At 47.5% G+C, this 19,657-nt stretch overlaps 1 protein-coding gene across 4 annotated transcripts in view; it reads right to left on the bottom strand.

Annotated features, from left to right (window-relative positions):
* COP1 (COP1 E3 ubiquitin ligase) overlaps positions 1-18,721 on the bottom strand; it is a 333,947-nt gene extending 315,226 nt beyond the window's left edge. For 3 of the 4 annotated variants that reach the window (XM_073593408.1, XM_073593411.1, XM_073593412.1), the window contains exon 1: positions 18,284-18,720. In XM_073593408.1, coding sequence (XP_073449509.1) covers positions 18,284-18,576 — 293 coding nt within the window. In that variant the 5' untranslated portion in view covers positions 18,577-18,720. Of the gene's footprint in view, positions 1-18,283 lie in introns of all 4 variants that reach the window. The other variant, XM_073593409.1, reaches the window with a different exon arrangement.
* Between the last annotated feature and the right edge of the window lie 936 nt (positions 18,722-19,657).

Raw genomic sequence — 19,657 nt, 5'->3', positions numbered from 1 at the left:
AACAAAGAAAGAGTGGTACATCCTAAAATGTACCATAAAGGGTTTTAATACTTTAGGAGTGGAAGGGACTCGGGGAGCACTAAATGTCCGTGCTGACCACCCACGGTACAAAAAATAATTTTACTGTTAGGGGGCCCCACAACTTGGAAACTTTTATCAAGGAGTCACGGAACTAGAAAGGTTGAGAACCACTGGTTTAGACTTTAAGTAGTTAAACTTCCTGCATTTACACACAGAAGTTTATCCCTTTGATCTAAGAAGGAAGAGTTGAGGTTTCTAGTTATCTACTAGCACTGACAATGTTGGCAGACTGCCCATTTTTTTTCTATTGACAGCTGAGTGAGCAGAGAAGTCTACACTTGTTACATGAAAGAATCGGAAACTCTCCATAGAGAGAGATCATGAGAGGGGGGTTGAATCAAGATCACAATTTTTTAACAATTAATTGCGCAGCTCTAGGGTGTTTTGGTTTGTGGTGCTCAGATGCAGTGTAGCTCCGCTTTAGACTTCCTATGTCTTTCAATGGACAAAAAATGTTTGGCAATAGTGGTAATTTAAAGGCTACGTTCACCTTTGGAACATGTTAACTGATTCAACTTTTCAGGAGAGGACCACATATCCCATGGTACCATGCTGCCTGCAGGTTGTAATTCCCGTGCTGACTCCTCCTCCTGAAACCCTACCCCTCAGCACCATTGCAGTTCAGAAGGCAGGTTTTGTACCACAGCAGTGCATATTCACAGGGCAGAATTAATATTTGTCACAAAACTGAATGAAGTAAATGTGTGTAGATCTTCACAAATAAAATATCCGCCTTGCAAAACCTGAGCTGCGAATGACTACTGGAGTTCTGAGGAGGATATTGGGATCTCTGACAAGAGTCCAGCTGGCCAAACAGATCCTATTGATCTTATAGAGGCACCATTTGACCTTTGTTATGAGGGTCAATGCGTTAGGGTGAGAGTGTGCCCAAAGGGAGTTAGGTGGAGGTATCTGCTATTACACATCCTTTTCACCTGTCTGAAGGGTTTTTTCATTGGATAAATACATATGTATGGACCTAATCACTCACATATGGACATTCATGGTCATACGTTCATGGAATGCGTCTTTTTTCAACCAGACAAACTATGTAATGCAGGGGTAGGCAACCTCGGCCCTCCAGCTGTTTTGAAAACTACAAGTCCCATGAGACACTGCAAGACCCTAACAATCACAGGCATGACTCCTAGAAGCAGAGGCATGATGGGATTTGTAGTTTCACCATAGCTGGACGGCCGAGGTTGCCTACCCCTGATATAATGTAATAGTCTCTCATTTACTTAGCAACAGTTCTATACAAAATCATATCAGATTTTAACAAGACAAGGACTGTTTTTGGAGCTAGCCAAAAACAAAGCATGGCAAGAAATATTGCAGAGATCACAGTTAGGGGGACTGATGTGCCATCACATTTGATACTGGCAATGACGTCTTCTAGCTTTTGGAAGCTAAATCATTTACGGCCAGCCATTAGAGTCGATTACACAATTGAACTGAGTGTTTAAAACGGCAGATCCCAATAGAAAACTTTTATAACAGTAATCATTACAGGATTTCTGGATCAAGAATAGTAAAATGTGGGAAGTAAAGATTCATTTGAAGAAAACATTTAGTCTTAACCTGTTAACTGACAGAATAGTAAAATCATTTTTACTCTCTAGCATATGCAGATAAAATGCAAAATCAGAAGAGGGAAACAAGAGTGAACTGATAGCTATGTAAAGGGGATGACAGGAACCTGTCACAAATGAACAGCGGGGGGGGGGGGGGGGGGGGATGCTTGCCCTGCTGGGAAAAGTCACATGGCCACCCAGGTCCTCCATCTGGAAAGCATGGCATTTAAAAATTCCTGCAAGCAGTGTGCATGTGGCCAACATCAGCGAAGATGAATAATCACTTCTGGTTTAGGGTAAGTAAATCTGACCCTAAGCGTCGCTCGACTACAAGTGGCATCACAAGGTTTACTGAATTGCCAATAGGGTTGCACCGATACCACCTTAAGATCGAGTACAAGTATCGATCCTTTTTTTTTTTTTAATGTCATGTGACAGTGGCACTAATATGCAGCACTGATGACGCGTGGACTGTGTCAGTAGTTTTTGATTTTTAATTTTTTACAATTTATTACAATTTTTTTTTGGGGGGGGGGGGGGGGGTGTGTCAGTGTGTTTGTTTAATTTTTTATTATTTTTAAAATTTACCCTTTTTAAATATTACAATTCTTTATTTTTTTTTTATCAGCTCTGTTGGGGGGGCTTTAGTGAGATATCAGGGGTCTTGATAGAGCCCTGACATCTCTTTTGAGACACAGAAAGGGACGGAGGATAGAGATTCCCCCGTCACTTTCTCAGCAGCCTCAGCTGCACTGGAGATGAATGGAGAGGAGACAGAGGCTCCTCTCCATTCATAAACTGAAGCACCGTAAACATAGTTTAAAATGCTCAGTTAAGAATTGACAGAGTCAGTGATCACTGACAGTTCATTCGGAATGGGAAGGAGCCGACAGATTTACCAGTTCCTTCCTCCGCTCTCCATCCTGAAAGACTGGCGCGGAGGGGGACCGGAGGAGCAGAGCGTACACACCGAGGGGGACCGGAGGAGCAGAGCGCACACACCGAGGGGGACCGGAGGAGCAGAGCGCACACACCGAGGGGGACCGGAGGAGCAGAGCGCACACACCGAGGGGGACCGGAGGAGCAGAGCGCACACACCGAGGGGGACCGGAGGAGCAGAGTACACGGAGGGGGGACAGGAAGAGCGGAGTACACGGAGGGGGGACAGGAAGAACGGAGTACATGGAGGGGGGACAGGAAGAACATGGAGGGGAACTGGGGGGAGTATACAGGGACAGTCGGGGTGATCGGTGCGGCGGTGGGGGGGTTACAAGCACCGATCACCCCTGTATAGATTTCAATAAAGCAGCTGAAATCCGCGGAGGGGAGAGGAGTAGAAGCGGCCTCCAGCTGCTTTATTGAAATCTATACGGAGGGGGGGGGGGGGGGGGGGAATCGGTGCTTGTAACTCTCCCCACCGCCGCACCGATCATCCCGACTGCCCAGGTATCAAAGCATCGGAGCAATTGCCCAAGTACAAGTACTCGGTATCGGCATCAGTGCAACCCCAATTGCCAATATCACAAACTGCCAATGAAAAGCTTTTAAACCAGAGGCCCAAGCATGTGACAATATATTTTGCCAAGTACAAAACATAATAGATGCTGTGTACACTCCAATTATGGCAAGTTCCCTAAAAAAAAAAAAAAAAAATAATAATAGAAAAAAGCACCAAACTAATGGTTCAGACTTCTATTGTAACTGAAAGCTACAAGAAAAACAGATTCTGAACAGAAAATGAATCTTTTAGGCCTCATGCACAATGGGTGTTTCGTCCCAATGCACGAGGCTCCAATGTTTAGTTGTGGGTGGAGGGCACAGGTGTACAGTCCAGCCCAGTTGCCAGTGTTCTGATGGATAGTGCCTGCTTTCAAGAAGTGCCCGGGATGTACTGCGCATGCGCCGAACGGAACAGCACGACGGCCCAGTCTACAATCAGCTGTTGTGTCGGTGAGACAGCACCTGAGCACAATAGCCAACGGAAGAAATTTTTCTGTCAGATTGTGCCTTGCGCTGGCGAGGCGTGTTCATGTCGGTGAAAAGCGGATTTTTAAATGAAGGCCGGTGCTGCAAAACACATGTGCGCAGGCGCCGTCTCTCCGACATAACAGCTGATCGTAAACTCCGCTGTTGTGCTGTTCTGTATGGAGCATGCGCCGTTCGTCCCGGGCACTACGATAGAACACCGGCAGTCTGTCTCACACTATGAAAGGCTGACAACTGCTGTAGCTGGACGGTGCACCTAGCAGTATTTACGTTTAGGGCGTTATGCGTACACAGACCAACTAATACAGGTATTTGTCCCTGGGCACATACTACCCAAAATGTAAGTACCACTCAATGGGTTATCCAGCCAGAGCTGTTGTCAGCATCACAGAGTTTGACAGATTGCCAGCAGCTAAAAGGACAGAATCTCATACACTGGGCTAAATGTGCATGTGGCCTTCAAGTAGTATTAAACCCAAAACCAAAAATGTAATAAATTGCAGCTTATCTATCATTAAATGTGGTTTCTCATTTGTTTTCCTTATTTTTAGGCTCCCCCCCGTTTTCATCTGGTGATCTGGCCTGTAACACACCTCCTGTATGTGCCTCCGTCCTGGATGAAGGAGCACAGGGCGACCTTTGGACAGCAGCATTTTCACTCTGAGAGGTAGGGGAGTGATATGCCGCGTACACACGGTCGGACTTTACGGCAGACTTTGCCCGATGGACTTTTCGACGTACTTTACGAATGAACGGACTTGCCTACACACAATCCACCAAAGTCTGTCGAATTTGTACGTGATGACGTACGACCGGACTAAAACAAGGAAGTTCATAGCCAATAGCCAATAGCCAATAGCTGCCCTAGCGTGGCTTTTTGTCCGTCGAACTAGCATACAGACGAGCGGACTTTTCGACCGGACTCGATTTCGACGGATTAATTTAAAACATGTTTCAAATCTAAGTCCGTCCAACTTTTGAGAAAACAAAGTCCGCTGGAGCCCACACACGATCGAATTGTCTGACGAAATCCAGTCCGCCGGGCAAAGTCTGCCGTAAAGTAAATTAAAATTAGATGTACTAGCACAATAAACCTGGATACACGCTATGCAACTTTTGTTGTTTGATTTACTTTAGATTTACCAAAACCATGTAGTGCAAGAGCCTGCCTGATTGCATACAAACTGAAACGGTTAAGGTTCTCATATGGTTTTGGTAAATCTAAAGGAAAAACAGTATCTAAAGAAAATTGTATAGTGTGTATCCAGCTTTAGAAACTAACAAACTGAAGCCAAACCTAAGCTCTGTCAGGGCTGGGCTCAGCCCTTCCTTCTCTGAGCTGGCCCCACTCAGCTGTCAGCTAATTGCCAGCTCCTATCTCTCCACAGTGACTCACCTGTTGATGATATCCTGCTCGTCAGTCCTGCCTACTTAATCCGTCCAGCCCAGATGATCTCTGCCTTCGCCTTGGTCACATCTCTAGACGCTCTCCTGTGTTCCTGTTAAAAGACTTGCTTGGCTGACATTCCTTCTGGCTCCAGATCCTGCTTGCTGTTCTACTACGCTCATCTCTGGCTCCCTGGTGTTTTGAATTGTCTGACTATCCGTTCCGGTTCCTGAACTCTGGCTATCTTTTGACTACGTTTACCTATTTTTATTATTATTAGACAAGTGAGATTTAACTGTACTTCCGTCTCAGTCTGAGTCATGGTTTCTGACAAGCTCACACTTATCAGTTACAGCAAAACTGTTTTTTTTCCCTTTTGGGGTAAAGGTTTTACATAAATAAAAGCTGATCATTGTAAACCTCCTGTCAGTGTTAAATGGTTTGTCCCAACCCTGTAACTGCTACATCTGGAAGAGAGCTTCTACTTTTAAAAAACAATTCAGACATCACATCTAAGATTTGGCAAGCTGCAATATAATAAAATGTTTGCTTTAAAGTGCTAGTAAGCTTAACTAAAAAATAAAATCTCCCTACAAAGCAAAGTCATATTGTGCTAGTATGCATTGCATACTAGCGCATTATGAAAGACTTACCTTAAAAAGAAGCCCTCCAGTGGTGCGCTGTCACCGCTGACAGGGCTTCCATCTTCATCCAGTCTTCCTTCCTGGTTTGCGGGCATTTGAGTGGCCGAGCCATGATGACATCACTCCTGCACATGCAGTTGCGTCGGCCGCGGCACCAAGCTCTGCATGAACTGCACAAGCATGCCCCTCCTTTATAGCACAGTGCATGTTTAAGAGATACTCCTCGTACCTACAATCAAGCTTTATTTTAAGCTTACCTGTAGGTACAAGTGACCAATTTGTAACATAAGCATCTTCTGAAACACCTCACATATATTTACCAGACAATAAGCTAAACTGATTGACAGCTTTTCTGACCACATATAGTAACACAATCAGAGTTCGATAACTACTTTTGTTGAGAAAGCCACAACTACTGAGAAGCTCTTAAGCCCGAATACGGGCTGAATATCAGGCAGTATCAGCCGCTTAAAAAGAGAAACCGGACGACACTCGGCTCGTGTGTACGGCAGCTGGTCCAGCTTCTGTTGAAGGGGCATGGTTGAAAAAGGTCATCCGATCAGCGCTTTTAGCCCACGGCTGAGAATGCTGACCGGTGTGTTCTGGTGAGGAGGGGCTATCAGAACATCAAAATAAGAAACGGCTGCACATCACGAGGGCTCCAAGTAAAAGTGTTTTACACAACAGAAATGTGGTTAATCATTAGGGTAAGGATTAAGCACATTTCTGTTGTGTGAAATGAGCCTACCTTGACCACTGCTGGTGTCCTCTGGTGTCATTTTGGATATTTTGATATTCAAATGAACTTTACTTGGAGCCCACGTGAGGTGCAGCTATATCTTATTTTGAGGATTTACCACGGAGGTGAGCCGGGGCTAGCACTCAGGTGTGTGCTCCAGTGGGCATATTAGTTACACCTGGAGCGGTGAGTTCTTTTCACCGTCAGAACACAATAGCTCAGCAGCAGAGATTGCTGTACTAACATCAGATAATTAGTACAGCTGCTCTACCCGAGTTTTTTTTCTCCGTTCAGCACGCTGGATTGCTAGTGTGTACCAGGCTTTAGGGATATATAATTGTGCGTATGGCCAACACGATGAATTTAACAAAGAAATTACAACTTTAAAGGAATAATTTCTACACAGATTATAGAACATACAGTATTGCCACAAGCCAGAATTCAGCAAATTTAAATGAATTCCCGATAGGTTGTCCAGATTTCTGCACAAGATCACTTCATACTACTGAACATGGAATCCAAATTTAAAAGGCATTATAAACCTTCAAACTTACACTGAGTTTTTCAGCTGCATAAGATGTGTATCGATCATGTAGTTTAATTAATTGTGTCATAAATTTGTTTGTTTGAAACATGAGATATGTGGCATGGCACTACTGTACAGGATAATGTAAGACCTCTGTCTGAAATATAAGAACTGGTACTTCCTGAAACTATCCCACAATCCTTGGGTCTCTCAGTCTAGTGCTTTGGAAGTGAAAGCTATTAACAAAGCTTACCGAGCCAGAAGTGTTGTGTGTTTGTTTCATCACAAAAAAAAAAAAAAAAAAACACAAAATCTACACAAAAAGTTTAGTATAAAATAGCATCAAAGTTGTATCTTATACGCTTTCAGTATTTTATCCCATGAGATTTTACAATGTTCAGTTCACAAAAACGAACACTGCATTTAGATTATTAATGCATTTATACAGCTCTCCTCAACAGGCATCTGGCCAGTTCCAATGTCATTAAAATATAAAAAAAATTTTTTTTATTTTTTATTTGAAGATTTGGATAGACTAGCGAGGGGTTAGAACCGCCGTTTTTCCCATGGTCTGTGTTAGAAGATTCACTGCCTCCATTTGCCCTGATCATTATAATCACTGGGAATGAAAATGGGAGTAAATCCAAAATTTTAGTTTTCCCTGAAAACCATCAGGTGACATTTCCCCCACATTGGAAAGCTATCCTTTCACTTCCTGTTCAGATTTTAAGACCGGATGTGAAGAAAACGATTTGGATTTAGGTATATGTTGAAAAGACTGGTTGCATCATAAGGCTGTCCAGTAATAGGGGGATGAACAATACAGTTTAACATGAATCCATCTATAAAAAGCTGTTCCAATTACAATGAAAACGGGATTTAATACATTTCTTTACTGAACCAGATATGTTCAGTAAAGTCCAAGGGCCTGGTTTACACTAGATATCGCACTCACATTCCTGTGCAATTCACATGTGGTTGAGTGCAGTGTGATTTGAGCCCGTTCATTTGGAATGAGCACAAATAACACTGCAACAAAAGTAATACATGTACTACTTTTGGAAACACACGGCAGCCGGGGAACATGCTGCTTCTGTACCATGCAATCTGGTGCAAACGTTTGCGACCTGCTTTGGGGTGTCATTCACTTAACATTGACACCCACTGTAACTGCAGTGCATTTTGAACATGGTGTGGGAAATGCGCACAAAACGTAGGTTTCCAGCACATCGTTCCTGTAGGTTTACCATTATTGCGTTAAAAGCCCTGTTTTTTTTTTTTTTTTAAATGGAGCAAAGCTTAGGCTATTACTGGATGTGTCTCACAACTGTATGTCCACAGGTGTTAAGCAAGATGGACTAGGAGGATGATTGTACCTGCAGTCCAACAGGCAGACAACCACAAGTTACCTGAGCGTGTATTACATGCACTCAACAATGATGTGCAGGCCGTGTAGTTGCATTGTAACTCACATGACCAGGAATGTTTTAGGATCGCCGTTCAGATACCAGTGCACGATGCTCAGTCTGCATATGACAAAAAACAGAAAAACAGAGTTAGACTTAGCAGTAAATCGGTTTCTAGGAGTCGTGCAGGACAGCACTAGAGAGAAAGGCTCCACCTCCAGAGGTAGGAAACACAAAGGGTTAAATCCATAAAGGGTGGCTACCTTCCCTCTTCCCAAAACTTTGTGAGAACTTCCCCAGAACAGCTTCTGAAACAACAAAAAAACACTCGTCCAAGGTTATAACAGCATATAGGGAGGGAATCCCTGCTGTCCTGGACAACTCCTAGAAACCAAGTTACCGGTAAGTCTAACTTTGGGTTTTCTCTACCAGGACAGCACTAGAGAGGTTCAATGAGAATTTACCAGATTACGGGGGGGGGGGGGGACGACTACCGCCTGGAGGACCCTTCTCCCAAATGCTAGATCCTGCGCTGAAATAAGGTCCAGCCTATAATGCTTTGTGAACGTCAAGCAGCTTGACCATGTTGCTGCTTGGCAAATTTGTTCTGGTGTCGCCCCAGCTCTCTACTCCCAAGAAGCACACAGCACCCGCGTGGAGTGAGCCAACGGGGGAAAAAGGGCACTCCTCCAAAATTTTGTAAGCTTCCACAATAGCTTGTTTGATCCACCTGGCGATTGTGCTTTTCGAAGCTAGGAACCCTAACTTTTTACCAGAATGCAATATGAATAGGGCATTAGATTTCCTAATGCCTTCGGACAATTCTAAATAAAGCAAAACACAGGCCCTCACGTCCAACTGGTGGAATTCCGCTTCTTTTGGATTAGTTTGAGACTCACAGAAAGAAAGCAAAACAATCTCCTGAGTCCTGTGGAATTTAGAGATCACCTTAGGCAAGAACCCTAGGTCACACGCATTACCAGCCTGTCCTCAAAAACATTTAATAGAAAGTGACTGCAGCTCGCCAATATGCCTGGCTGTGGAAATTGCAACCAAAAAAAGTTTTGAGAGCGGCCGACTAAGGACAGTTCTTCTTGCGACCGTTTTATCCAACCTCGCAATACTAACAAAACACAAATTCCATTTTGGCAGAATTTTGAACAGAAAGGGCCTAGCTCTGGCCAACCCCTTAACTACTTGCCGCCCGCCCACCGTCCAATGACGGAGGCGCGGTGTGGCCCTCGTTCTGGGATGCCGTCATATGACGTCCCAGAACGGCCACGCCATGTTGCTAGGACACAGCACGACCCCCGATGTGATCGGCTGTGTCCAACAGTCGGTCACATGTAAACACGTAGATTCCGGTAATCGTCTCACCTCACCACACACAGAGTATGTGGCGAGGAGAGCCGATCAGCGGCATCTCCACGCAGGGGGACTTCTAGGAATGTTATCAGGGCACTGATCATCAGTGCCCCGATTACAATATAGTGTCACCAGTGCCCACCAATGCCAGCAATCAGAGCCCACCACTGCCACCAGTGCCCATTAGCGATGCCAATCAATGCTGCCTATCGGTGCTGCCCATCACTGCTGTCGATCAATCTCCATCAGTGTCTCCCAGTGCCACCCATCAACGCCCATCAGTACCGCTTATCTGTGTCCACCAGTGCCACATATTAGTGCCTCCTCATCAATGCCCACCAGTTCAGCCTATCAGTGCAGGTGAAAAATTACTTAGTTACAAAATTTACTGACAGAAAAAAAAAAGTAAAAAACATTTTTTTTCAAATATTTTTTTTTTTTTTTTGTAAAAAAATAAAAAAAAACGAGCAGTGATTAAATACCACCAAAAGACAGCTCTAGTTGTGTGAAGAAAATTATAAAAAAATTTGTTTGGGTACAGAGTAGCACGACCGTGCAATTGTCAAAGTGTGACAGCGCTGAAAGCTGAAAAATGGCTTGGGCAGGAAGGGGGTGTAAGTGCCTTGTAGGCAAGTGGTTAAAGAACCTGCTGACTAGCGGGTCTAACGCCAGGGGTTGCATCAAAAAAAAAATTAAAAAATTACAGACATGGCCGCCGCCTGAACCTTTAATGTACTGATAGCCAGTCCTTAGTCCACACCGTCCTGTAAAAACTCTAAGATGGCAGGTATACTAACAGACACCTTCTTGGTGTCTAACCAAGAAAACTTTCCAAAACTTAACACAAATGGCTTGGGTCACTTTCTTCCTACTGGAAAGAATCGTATTCACTACCCTGTCTGAGAGCCCCTTAGACTTCAAGAGGCTTTCCTCAGGACACCATGCCGCCGATTTCAGGCTCTGTATTTTTGGCAACAGGACTGGGCCATGAGACAGCAGATACTTTCTCTTGGGCAGCATGAGGGGGGGGGGGGGGCTTTGCCGCCAGGCGTAGCAGTGTTGAAAACGAAGGCCTCTTCGACCAATACGGGACCACTAGAATCATTGTGGTGCACTCTTGAACAAACTTTTTCAGAACCAGGGGAATAAGTTTGAACGGGGGAAAGCCATAGTATAGGCGAAATGCCCACTTTTGAGCCAAGGCATCTATCCCCTTGGCCCCCACTTCTCTTTCCAACGTGAAGTACACTGGAACCTTGGCATTTGCCTTGCTGGCAAATAAATCCACCTCTGGACAACATCCTTAACCCTGACCATTTCAATTCGCGCACTTGGTGTCGACTCAGAAAATCGGCCAGATGATGGTCCACTCCCTTTAGGTGGGCTGCGGATATTGAGCACAGGTTTACCTCGGCCCAAGAAAACAAAAAAAATGGTGCTCGCCAGCCTGATTAAGGAAGGACACTGTGTCCCCCTGTTTAAGAGCCTGCCTCCACACTTGACCCCCAGTGCCCCCCCCCCCCCCCCCCCCCATCCCCAGGCACTGGCATCCGTGGCAATACGGACAGACACCGGAAAAGCCACTGCAGACCCTGCAAAAGGTTTTCTTCATCCCTCCACCACCACAGAGATCTCTTGGTCTTCGGGGATAAGTGGAAGGTCACGTCCAGCGATTGTTGTGTCCCACCTCAGCTTCTCAGGATATTGGCCTGAAGACACCCGAAACGGACCCTTGCCCATGGTACTGCTGGCATTGCTGCTGCCAGAAGACCTAGACACGGCATGACTGAACGGACGGATAGCACCAGACTGTTCTGAAAAAAAGGCTGCTGTCGTCTTTACCTTTTCTATGTTCTCCTCCATGAGATAGACCTTCTGTGTCACCAAGTAAACAAAGAACCCTAGGTATCACAGAGCACGTGCCGGGGTCAGGTTTTATTTGTCTTCATTTATCAACCACCCCAGATCTTCCAGAAAGGAAACGGCCACCCGCAGATCCCCCTGTAGTTGGAGCGCGGAGGGAGCAAAAAAAATAAAAAGGTTGTCTAAATATGGGATGACTGAGATCCCTTTCAAATTCAGGGGGGCTAGTGCTTCCGCCAGGACCATCGTAAAAATCCTGGAGGATGAGGACAGGCCGAATAGTAGAGCCCTACACTGGAGATATCGGACCTTCTTTCCCCACTTGACCGACACTCTCAAAAACATTTGCGATTCTTCGTGGATCGGGATGTGCAAATAAGCATCCCTCAGATTGAGGGAAGCCAAAAACGCAATTTGGGGGAAGAATTGATTTTGCCGTAAAAATTGTTTCCATCCGAAACTTCTTGTAGACCACCCATCTGTTTAGTGCCTTCAAGTTCAATATTAGGCAAAATTTGCCCGGTGGTTTTCGTAACATGAAAAATTTTTTGCTTGGGTGTAATTTTATTTTTAACAATGGCTCCTGCTCCTCTCAATAGGGGGGACAGGGGCAGCATTGGATCAAGAGGGCTGAAAGGTAAGCATTTTATTTTTGTTTTGGATTTTTTAGCCGTTTGTAAATAGGGACATTTCTCCTCACTTCCTATAAGGACACGCAGTAATTTAAGGGTTAAAGTGATTCTAAAATGAAAGATTTTTTTTTTCCTTTTAAAAACAACAAAACATGTTATACGCACCTATTGTTTTGCCCCAATCCTCTTCTTTTTGGGTCCCCCACCAGTGGTCCTACTTTCTCCCCCTGCTGAGTGCCCCCAGTGCTATAGGGGCACTCAAACAGGCTCACTCCTGAGCCGCGCTGTGTGTGTTCATTCACACAAAGCATGGCTTGGCCCCGCCCCTGCTCTCTCCTCATTGGCTCACTGGTTGTGATTAACAGCAGCATGAGCCAATGGCTCCCACTGCTATGTGAGCCAATTAGGAGAGAGCAACCCAGGAGAAGCATTGCGCTAGTGCACATTATTGGATCATGATGGGCCTCAGGTAAGTATAAGGGGAGGGGGGAGCTGCACCCAGAAGGTTTTTTTAAATGAATGCATTCAAGCAGTTGTATACCCATTCTTATGACTATTATATTAGCAATTACAGTGTTTTATATATGGCAAATAATTTTAATTTTGTCTTTACCTGCATGCCTTGCGAGTTTTGTTTTCGCTATATTAGTTTGTGATGACGTCGCCCGCGCATGCGCCGTATCGTCTATCTTTCCGGCAAGCCGAGACCCTGCCAGAAAAATGCTATGTCTATGTCGGGGCTGTGTCATTTCCTGTTGTTGACGTCAGCCCTGACATCCCACGATGCTTCCTCCTAATTCTTCCCCAAGAGGTTTCTCGCAACATCATGGGGTTGAGGAGACACAGATGGACCGATGCTATTACTGCGCATGCGTGGCATTACGGAGATGAAAATGTACTGCAGGCAGAAATAAATAATAATTCAGACGTGGAAGACCACAGTTGAGATGGCGCCAGCTATTATGAAGAAGCAGCGTTTCGGATAAATATAATATTTACAGTAAGAACTATTTTTATGCTTACTCCTAGTGCCCAATTGAATCTAAATGATTTTTTTTTTATAATATTGTTAAAATTGTTTTCTTTCGGAGGGTTTACTATCGCTTTAAGGTAAAGAACCTTGAGCATTTAGAACCACTTTAAAAAGGCTAACAGTTTCCTCTGTCTTTATCCAGTCAGACAATTCCCAAACAGGGAAGCACTCCCTAGGGACACACATAACCCTTTGATCGCCCCTGTTAACCCCTTCCCTGCCAGTGTCATTAGTACATTAACAGTGCATATTTGTAGCACTGATTACTGTAATAAAGTCACCGGTTCCAAAAAAAAAAAAAAGTCAAAAAGTGTCACGTGGTGTCCGATTTGTCAGCCGCAGTCCCTCTAAAAAAAAAAAAATCACTGATCGCCATCTTTACTAGTAAAAAATAAAAATGCCATCAAAATATCCCATACTTTCTAGACTCTAACTTTTACACACACTAATCAATATACGCTTATTGGGATTTTTTTTTTTTTTTTTACCAAAAATATGTAGCAGAATAGATATGGGCCTAAATTGATGAAGAAATTAGATTTTTTACATTTTTTTTAGATATGTTTTATAGCAAAAAGTAAAAAAAATAGTTTTTATTTTCAAAATTGTCAGTCTTTGTTTATAGTGTAAAAAATAAAAACTGCAGGAGGTGATCAAATACCACCAAAAGAAAGCTCTATTTGTGGGAAAAAAGGACATCAATTTTATTTGGGTACAGCGTCACATGACCGCGCAATTGTCAGTTAAAGTAACACAGTGCTGTAGTGCAAAAAATGATGGTTAATAACTAACGCCTGCCTTAACCACATCAATACTGGGCACTTTCGCCCCCTTCCTTCCCAGACCAATTTTCAGCTTTCAGCGCTCTCACACTTTCAATGACAATTGCGCGGTCATGCTACGTTGTACCCAGATAAAATTTTTATCATTTTGTTCGCACAAATAGAGCTTTCTTTTGGCGGTATTTATTCACGACTCCGTTTTTTATTTTTTGCGATATAAGCGAAAAAAAAAGAGCGGAAATTTGGAAAATAAAACAATATTTTCTTCTTTCTATTAAAATAAAAATTGAATTTTGTCATACATTTAAGCCAAAATTTATTCTGCTACATGTTTTTGGTAAAAAAAATTTCTGTTAAGTGTATAATAATTGGTTCGTGTGATCACGGACATATGTACGCAAATGATCATGTACAGATGTGCGCAGGTGATCATGGACATATGTGGGCAGATAATCATTGGGACATGTGGTTTTAGTGGGACATATGTGGGGGACAGGTGTTTTACGTGTGTGGTGATACAAGGTTGGTGATCAGCGAGTAAAAAAACAGCTCATACTCACTGATCACCATCCGGCTGCAGCGATCCGCTCTCCTCACCAACAACTTCTGTGTGAGGAGAGGAGAGTCGATTGCCTAGCAACCGGCTCTGTGTTTACATCACATGATGGCTGTGATTGGACACGGCCGTCATGTGATCAGGAAGGCCAATTACAGAGTCCTCCTGTTGATCGGAGATGCGCCGTGTCTAGGTGACACGAGCGCATCAAGATCGCGCCCCTGCGCAGGACCGCACACGCACGATCCCCCTCCTTCAGGAGGGACGTTCCTCAACGTCCACTCTGAAGGACAGAGCACCCACCTGGCCGTTCACGTACATTGACTGGGTGGGAAGTAGTTAAGAAATCATTTAACCGCTTAATGACCTTATCCTGTGTATATATACAGTGGCAAGGCGGCTCTCCTGTGCAATATCACGTACCTGTACGTGATTTAGCACTTCCGGGTCTGGGGTGCGCACACACGCTACCAACAACTGCTCCAGCTGTGATTGGACACAGCGGGAGCCAATCAGCATCATGTCCACCTGGACCCACTGTTCGTTCCCGAGAGAGACAGAACAGCGGTCTGCCTATGTAAAAAAGGCAGATTGTTGTTCTGTGACATCTGTCTTCCCTTAGTACAAGCACCCCTACACAGTTAGTAAGCACTCCCAGGCACACATTTAACCCTTTGATCACCCCGATGATAGCCTCTTCCCTGCCAGTGTCATTAGTACAGTGACAGTGCATTTTTTAGAACTGATTGTATCGGTGTCACTGGTTCCCACAAAGTGTCACATGGTGTCCAATTTGTCCGCCGCAATGTCGCAGTCCCGCTATAAGTCGCCGATCACCGCCATTACTAGTAATAAAAAAAATACTTTAAACTATAACTTTTACACAAGCCACTCAATATTCACTTATTGGGATTTTTTACCAAAAATATGTAGCAGAATACATAAAATTGATGAAGAAATTAGATTTTTTCAATTTTTTTTTATTGGATATGGGGTTTGTACACAGAGAGTCAGTAAATCCCCCCCCCCCCCCCCTCAGTCAGTGTCAGGGGCCCCTCTCCTGTCCCCTCAGTCAGCCAGGGGCCCCTCTCCTCTCCCCTCAGTCAGTGTCAGGGGCCCCTCTCCTCTCCCCTCAGTCAGTGTCAGGGGCCCCTCTCCTCTCCCCTCAGTCAGTGTCAGGGGCCCCTCTCCTCTCCCCTCAGTCAGTGTCAGGGGCCCCTCTCCTCTCCCCTCAGTCAGTGTCAGGGGCCCCTCTCCTCTCCCCTCAGTCAGTGTCAGGGGCCCCTCTCCTCTCCCCTCAGTCAGTGTCAGGGGCCCCTCTCCTCTCCCCTCAGTCAGTGTCAGGGGCCCCTCTCCTCTCCCCTCAGTCAGTGTCAGGGGCCCCTCTCCTCTCCCCTCAGTCAGTGTCAGGGGCCCCTCTCCTCTCCCCTCAGTCAGTGTCAGGGGCCCCTCTCCTCTCCCCTCAGTCAGTGTCAGGGGCCCCTCTCCTCTCCCCTCAGTCAGTGTCAGGGGCCCCTCTCCTCTCCCCTCAGTCAGTGTCAGGGGCCCCTCTCCTCTCCCCTCAGTCAGTGTCAGGGGCCCCTCTCCTCTCCCCTCAGTCAGTGTCAGGGGCCCCTCTCCTCTCCCCTCAGTCAGTGTCAGGGGCCCCTCTCCTCTCCCCTCAGTCAGTGTCAGGGGCCCCTCTCCTCTCCCCTCAGTCAGTGTCAGGGGCCCCTCTCCTCTCCCCTCAGTCAGTGTCAGGGGCCCCTCTCCTCTCCCCTCAGTCAGTGTCAGGGGCCCCTCTCCTCTCCCCTCAGTCAGTGTCAGGGGCCCCTCTCCTCTCCCCTCAGTCAGTGTCAGGGGCCCCTCTCCTCTCCCCTCAGTCAGTGTCAGGGGCCCCTCTCCTCTCCCCTCAGTCAGTGTCAGGGGCCCCTCTCCTCTCCCCTCAGTCAGTGTCAGGGGCCCCTCTCCTCTCCCCTCAGTCAGTGTCAGGGGCCCCTCTCCTCTCCCCTCAGTCAGTGTCAGGGGCCCCTCTCCTCTCCCCTCAGTCAGTGTCAGGGGCCCCTCTCCTCTCCCCTCAGTCAGTGTCAGGGGCCCCTCTCCTCTCCCCTCAGTCAGTGTCAGGGGCCCCTCTCCTCTCCCCTCAGTCAGTGTCAGGGGCCCCTCTCCTCTTCCCCTCAGTCAGTGTCAGGGGCCCCTCTCCTCTCCCCTCAGTCAGTCAGTGTCAGGGGCCCCTCTCCTCTCCCCTCAGTCAGTCAGTGTCAGGGGCCCCTCTCCTCTCCCCTCAGTCAGTCAGTGTCAGGGGCCCCTCTCCTCTCCCCTCAGTCAGTCAGTGTCAGGGGCCCCTCTCCTCTCCCCTCAGTCAGTCAGTGTCAGGGGCCCCTCTCCTCTCCCCTCAGTCAGTCAGTGTCAGGGGCCCCTCTCCTCTCCCCTCAGTCAGTCAGTGTCAGGGGCCCCTCTCCTCTCCCCCAGTCAGTCAGTGTCAGTGGCCCCTCTCCTCTCCCCCAGTCAGTCAGTGGCCCCTCTCCTCTCTCCCCGTCAGTCAGTGGCCCCTCTCCTCTCCCCCATCGGTGTCAGGGGCCCCTCTCCTCTCCTCTCCTCTCCCCCCAGTCAGTGTCAGTGGGCACCTTTCCTCCAGTCAGTGTAAGGGGCCCCTCTCCTCTCCCCCCGTCAGTGTCAGGGGCCCCTCTCCTCTCCTCTCCCCCCCAGTTAGTGGGCACCTTTCCTCCAGTCAGTGTAAGGGGCCCCTCTCCTCTCCCCCCAGTCAGTGTCCCCTCTCCCCAGGTCAGTGTCCCCTCTCCCCTTCCCCCAGGTCATGGGTCCCCTCTCCCCTCCCTCCCAGTCAGGGGTCCCCTCCCCCAGGTCAGGGGTCCCCTCTCCCCTCCCTCCTCCCTCCCAGTCAGTGTCCCCCTCTCCCCTGCCCCCAGTCAGTGTCAGTGTCCCCTCCCCCCAGTCAGTGTCCCCTCTCTTCTCCCCCCAGTCAGTGTCTCCTCTCCCCCCCAGTCAGTGTCCCCTCTCCTCTCCCCAGTCAGTGTCCCCTCTCTTCTCCCCCCAGTCAGTGTCTCCTCTCCTCTCCCCAGTCAGTGTCCCCTCTCTTCTCCCCCCAGTCAGTGTCTCCTCTCCCCCCAGTCAGTGTCCCCTCTCCTCTCCCCAGTCAGTGTCCCCTCTCCTCTCCCCAGTCAGTGTCCCCTCTCCCCTCAGTCAGTGTCCCCTCTCCCCTCAGTCAGTGTCCCCTCTCCCCCCAGTCAGTGTCCCCTCTCCCCCCAGTCAGTGTCAGTGTCCCCTCTCCTCTCCCCAGTCAGTGTCCCCTCTCCCCCCAGTCAGTGTCAGTGTCCCCTCTCCTCTCCCCAGTCAGTGTCCCCTCTCCCCCCAGTCAGTGTCCCCTCTCCCCCCAGTCAGTGTCCCCTCTCCCCCCAGTCAGTGTCCCCTCTCCTCTCCCCTCTCCTCTCCCCCCAGTCAGTGTCCCCTCTCCTCTCCCCAGTCAGTGTCCCCTCTCCTCTCCCCAGTCAGTGTCCCCTCTCCTCTCCCCAGTCAGTGTCCCCTCTCCTCAACCCAGTCAGTGTCCTCTCCCCCCAGTCAGTGTCTCCTCTCCCCCCAGTCAGTGTCTCCTCTCCCCCCAGTCAGTGTCTCCTCTCCCCCCTGTCAGTGTCCCCTCTCCTCTCCCCAGTCAGTGTCCTCTCCCCCCAGTCAGTGTCCCCCCTTCCCCCAGTCAGTGTCAGGCTCTCCTCACCACACGAAGTCGTTGCTCTTGTCCTCATAGGAGTTGATGAGGCCGTTGCACAGTGGGGTAGGTAGAGGCCTCTTCCTCGGCCCTGAGCCGCTGGCCCTTCCTACGAGCGCCGAGCTTCCTCCGGGAACACCGAGCCTGGACAGACTGCTCACCCCCACCAGTCCCTGGCGCAGCGGTCCGACTGAAGAGGAACTAGACGGGGTAGAAGAAGAAGAAGACGAGGAAGAGGTGGAGGACAGGCCTGTTCCACCTCCCGGCCCCGCAAGCTGCTGAGACTGCCGACCCGAGGACATGATCCGACCAAAGGATGCTCAGGCCTGGTACATTCTTCTGTTCACCAGACGCGGAACAATAAAGTGTCAACAAGAGAATCACTTCCAGCCCGACACCGGAAGTGTCCGGCTAGTGACAGAGCGCCAGACGACGGCCACGCCCACTCCATCGCTGGGACTACGGCGCCTGGCTGGGGACAAAGTATAGAGTTCCGCGAAGCTCTGTGTGATACAGCCCTACAGGCTCTGTATACAGGAGAAAACACTGCAAGAGGATGTGTGATATTATAAATGGGAGCTTGTGGAAAATACTACATATAACAACGAGGGGTTGCTAATAGTAAGCGCCTATTCATGCTGGTGTGTTAAAAACGGCATATTGGATTTTTATCTCGTTTTTTAATGTGCTGCGTTAAAACTTACATTAGGTAATGTGTGCTCACATCTGGTCATTGGGAAAAATTGACATGTCATTCAAAAAACGCACTTCAAAATAAGCACGGTGCATTTCCATTGACTGTAATGGAAAATGCGTTTTTCAAACATGACATCCAGGGCCTTCCACACCGAATGCAGCCGGATGTATTTTGAACTGGATTCCAACTGTATAGACAGCCCAAAATCAAGGCAATCCTATGGGCACAGTTCATCAATATCGCAGTGCAGGTCAGCGCAGTCACCAAAAAGTAGAGCATGCTACATTTTCCACACCGCAGATGCAGGTAATGCGCTACAAACACACCTCAAATACACCACACCGCGCCCCTGTAAACCAAGGATAAGTATGTATAGAAAAATGCACCGCAAACGCAGCACAAAAGGCATTCAAGAGCGCTTCAAAGGCATGTAAGCATGCAGACAAAAACGCACAGTTGTGTGCAGTGTCTGGTGCGAATGGGCCCTCACTGTTCACATTTGTGTGTGCATTGGTCTTGCTTTTAAAGTGGAGTTCCACCCACTTTTACAACTCTTCAGCATCCCTCACTAAACTGTGCACTGTAAACGAATTGGATATTTTTAAATTTTTTTTCTCAGCACCTACTGTATATCTGCTGCATTCATTTTTCACTTCCTCCTCCCTGGCCACGGCCCATCGCATCAT

The sequence above is a fragment of the Aquarana catesbeiana genome, linkage group LG07, assembly GCF_042186555.1.
Source record: "Aquarana catesbeiana isolate 2022-GZ linkage group LG07, ASM4218655v1, whole genome shotgun sequence".
Lineage (NCBI taxonomy): Eukaryota > Metazoa > Chordata > Amphibia > Anura > Ranidae > Aquarana > Aquarana catesbeiana.
The sequence above is the reverse complement of the archived record's forward strand: the minus strand, read 5'-3'. Positions and strand labels throughout refer to the sequence as shown.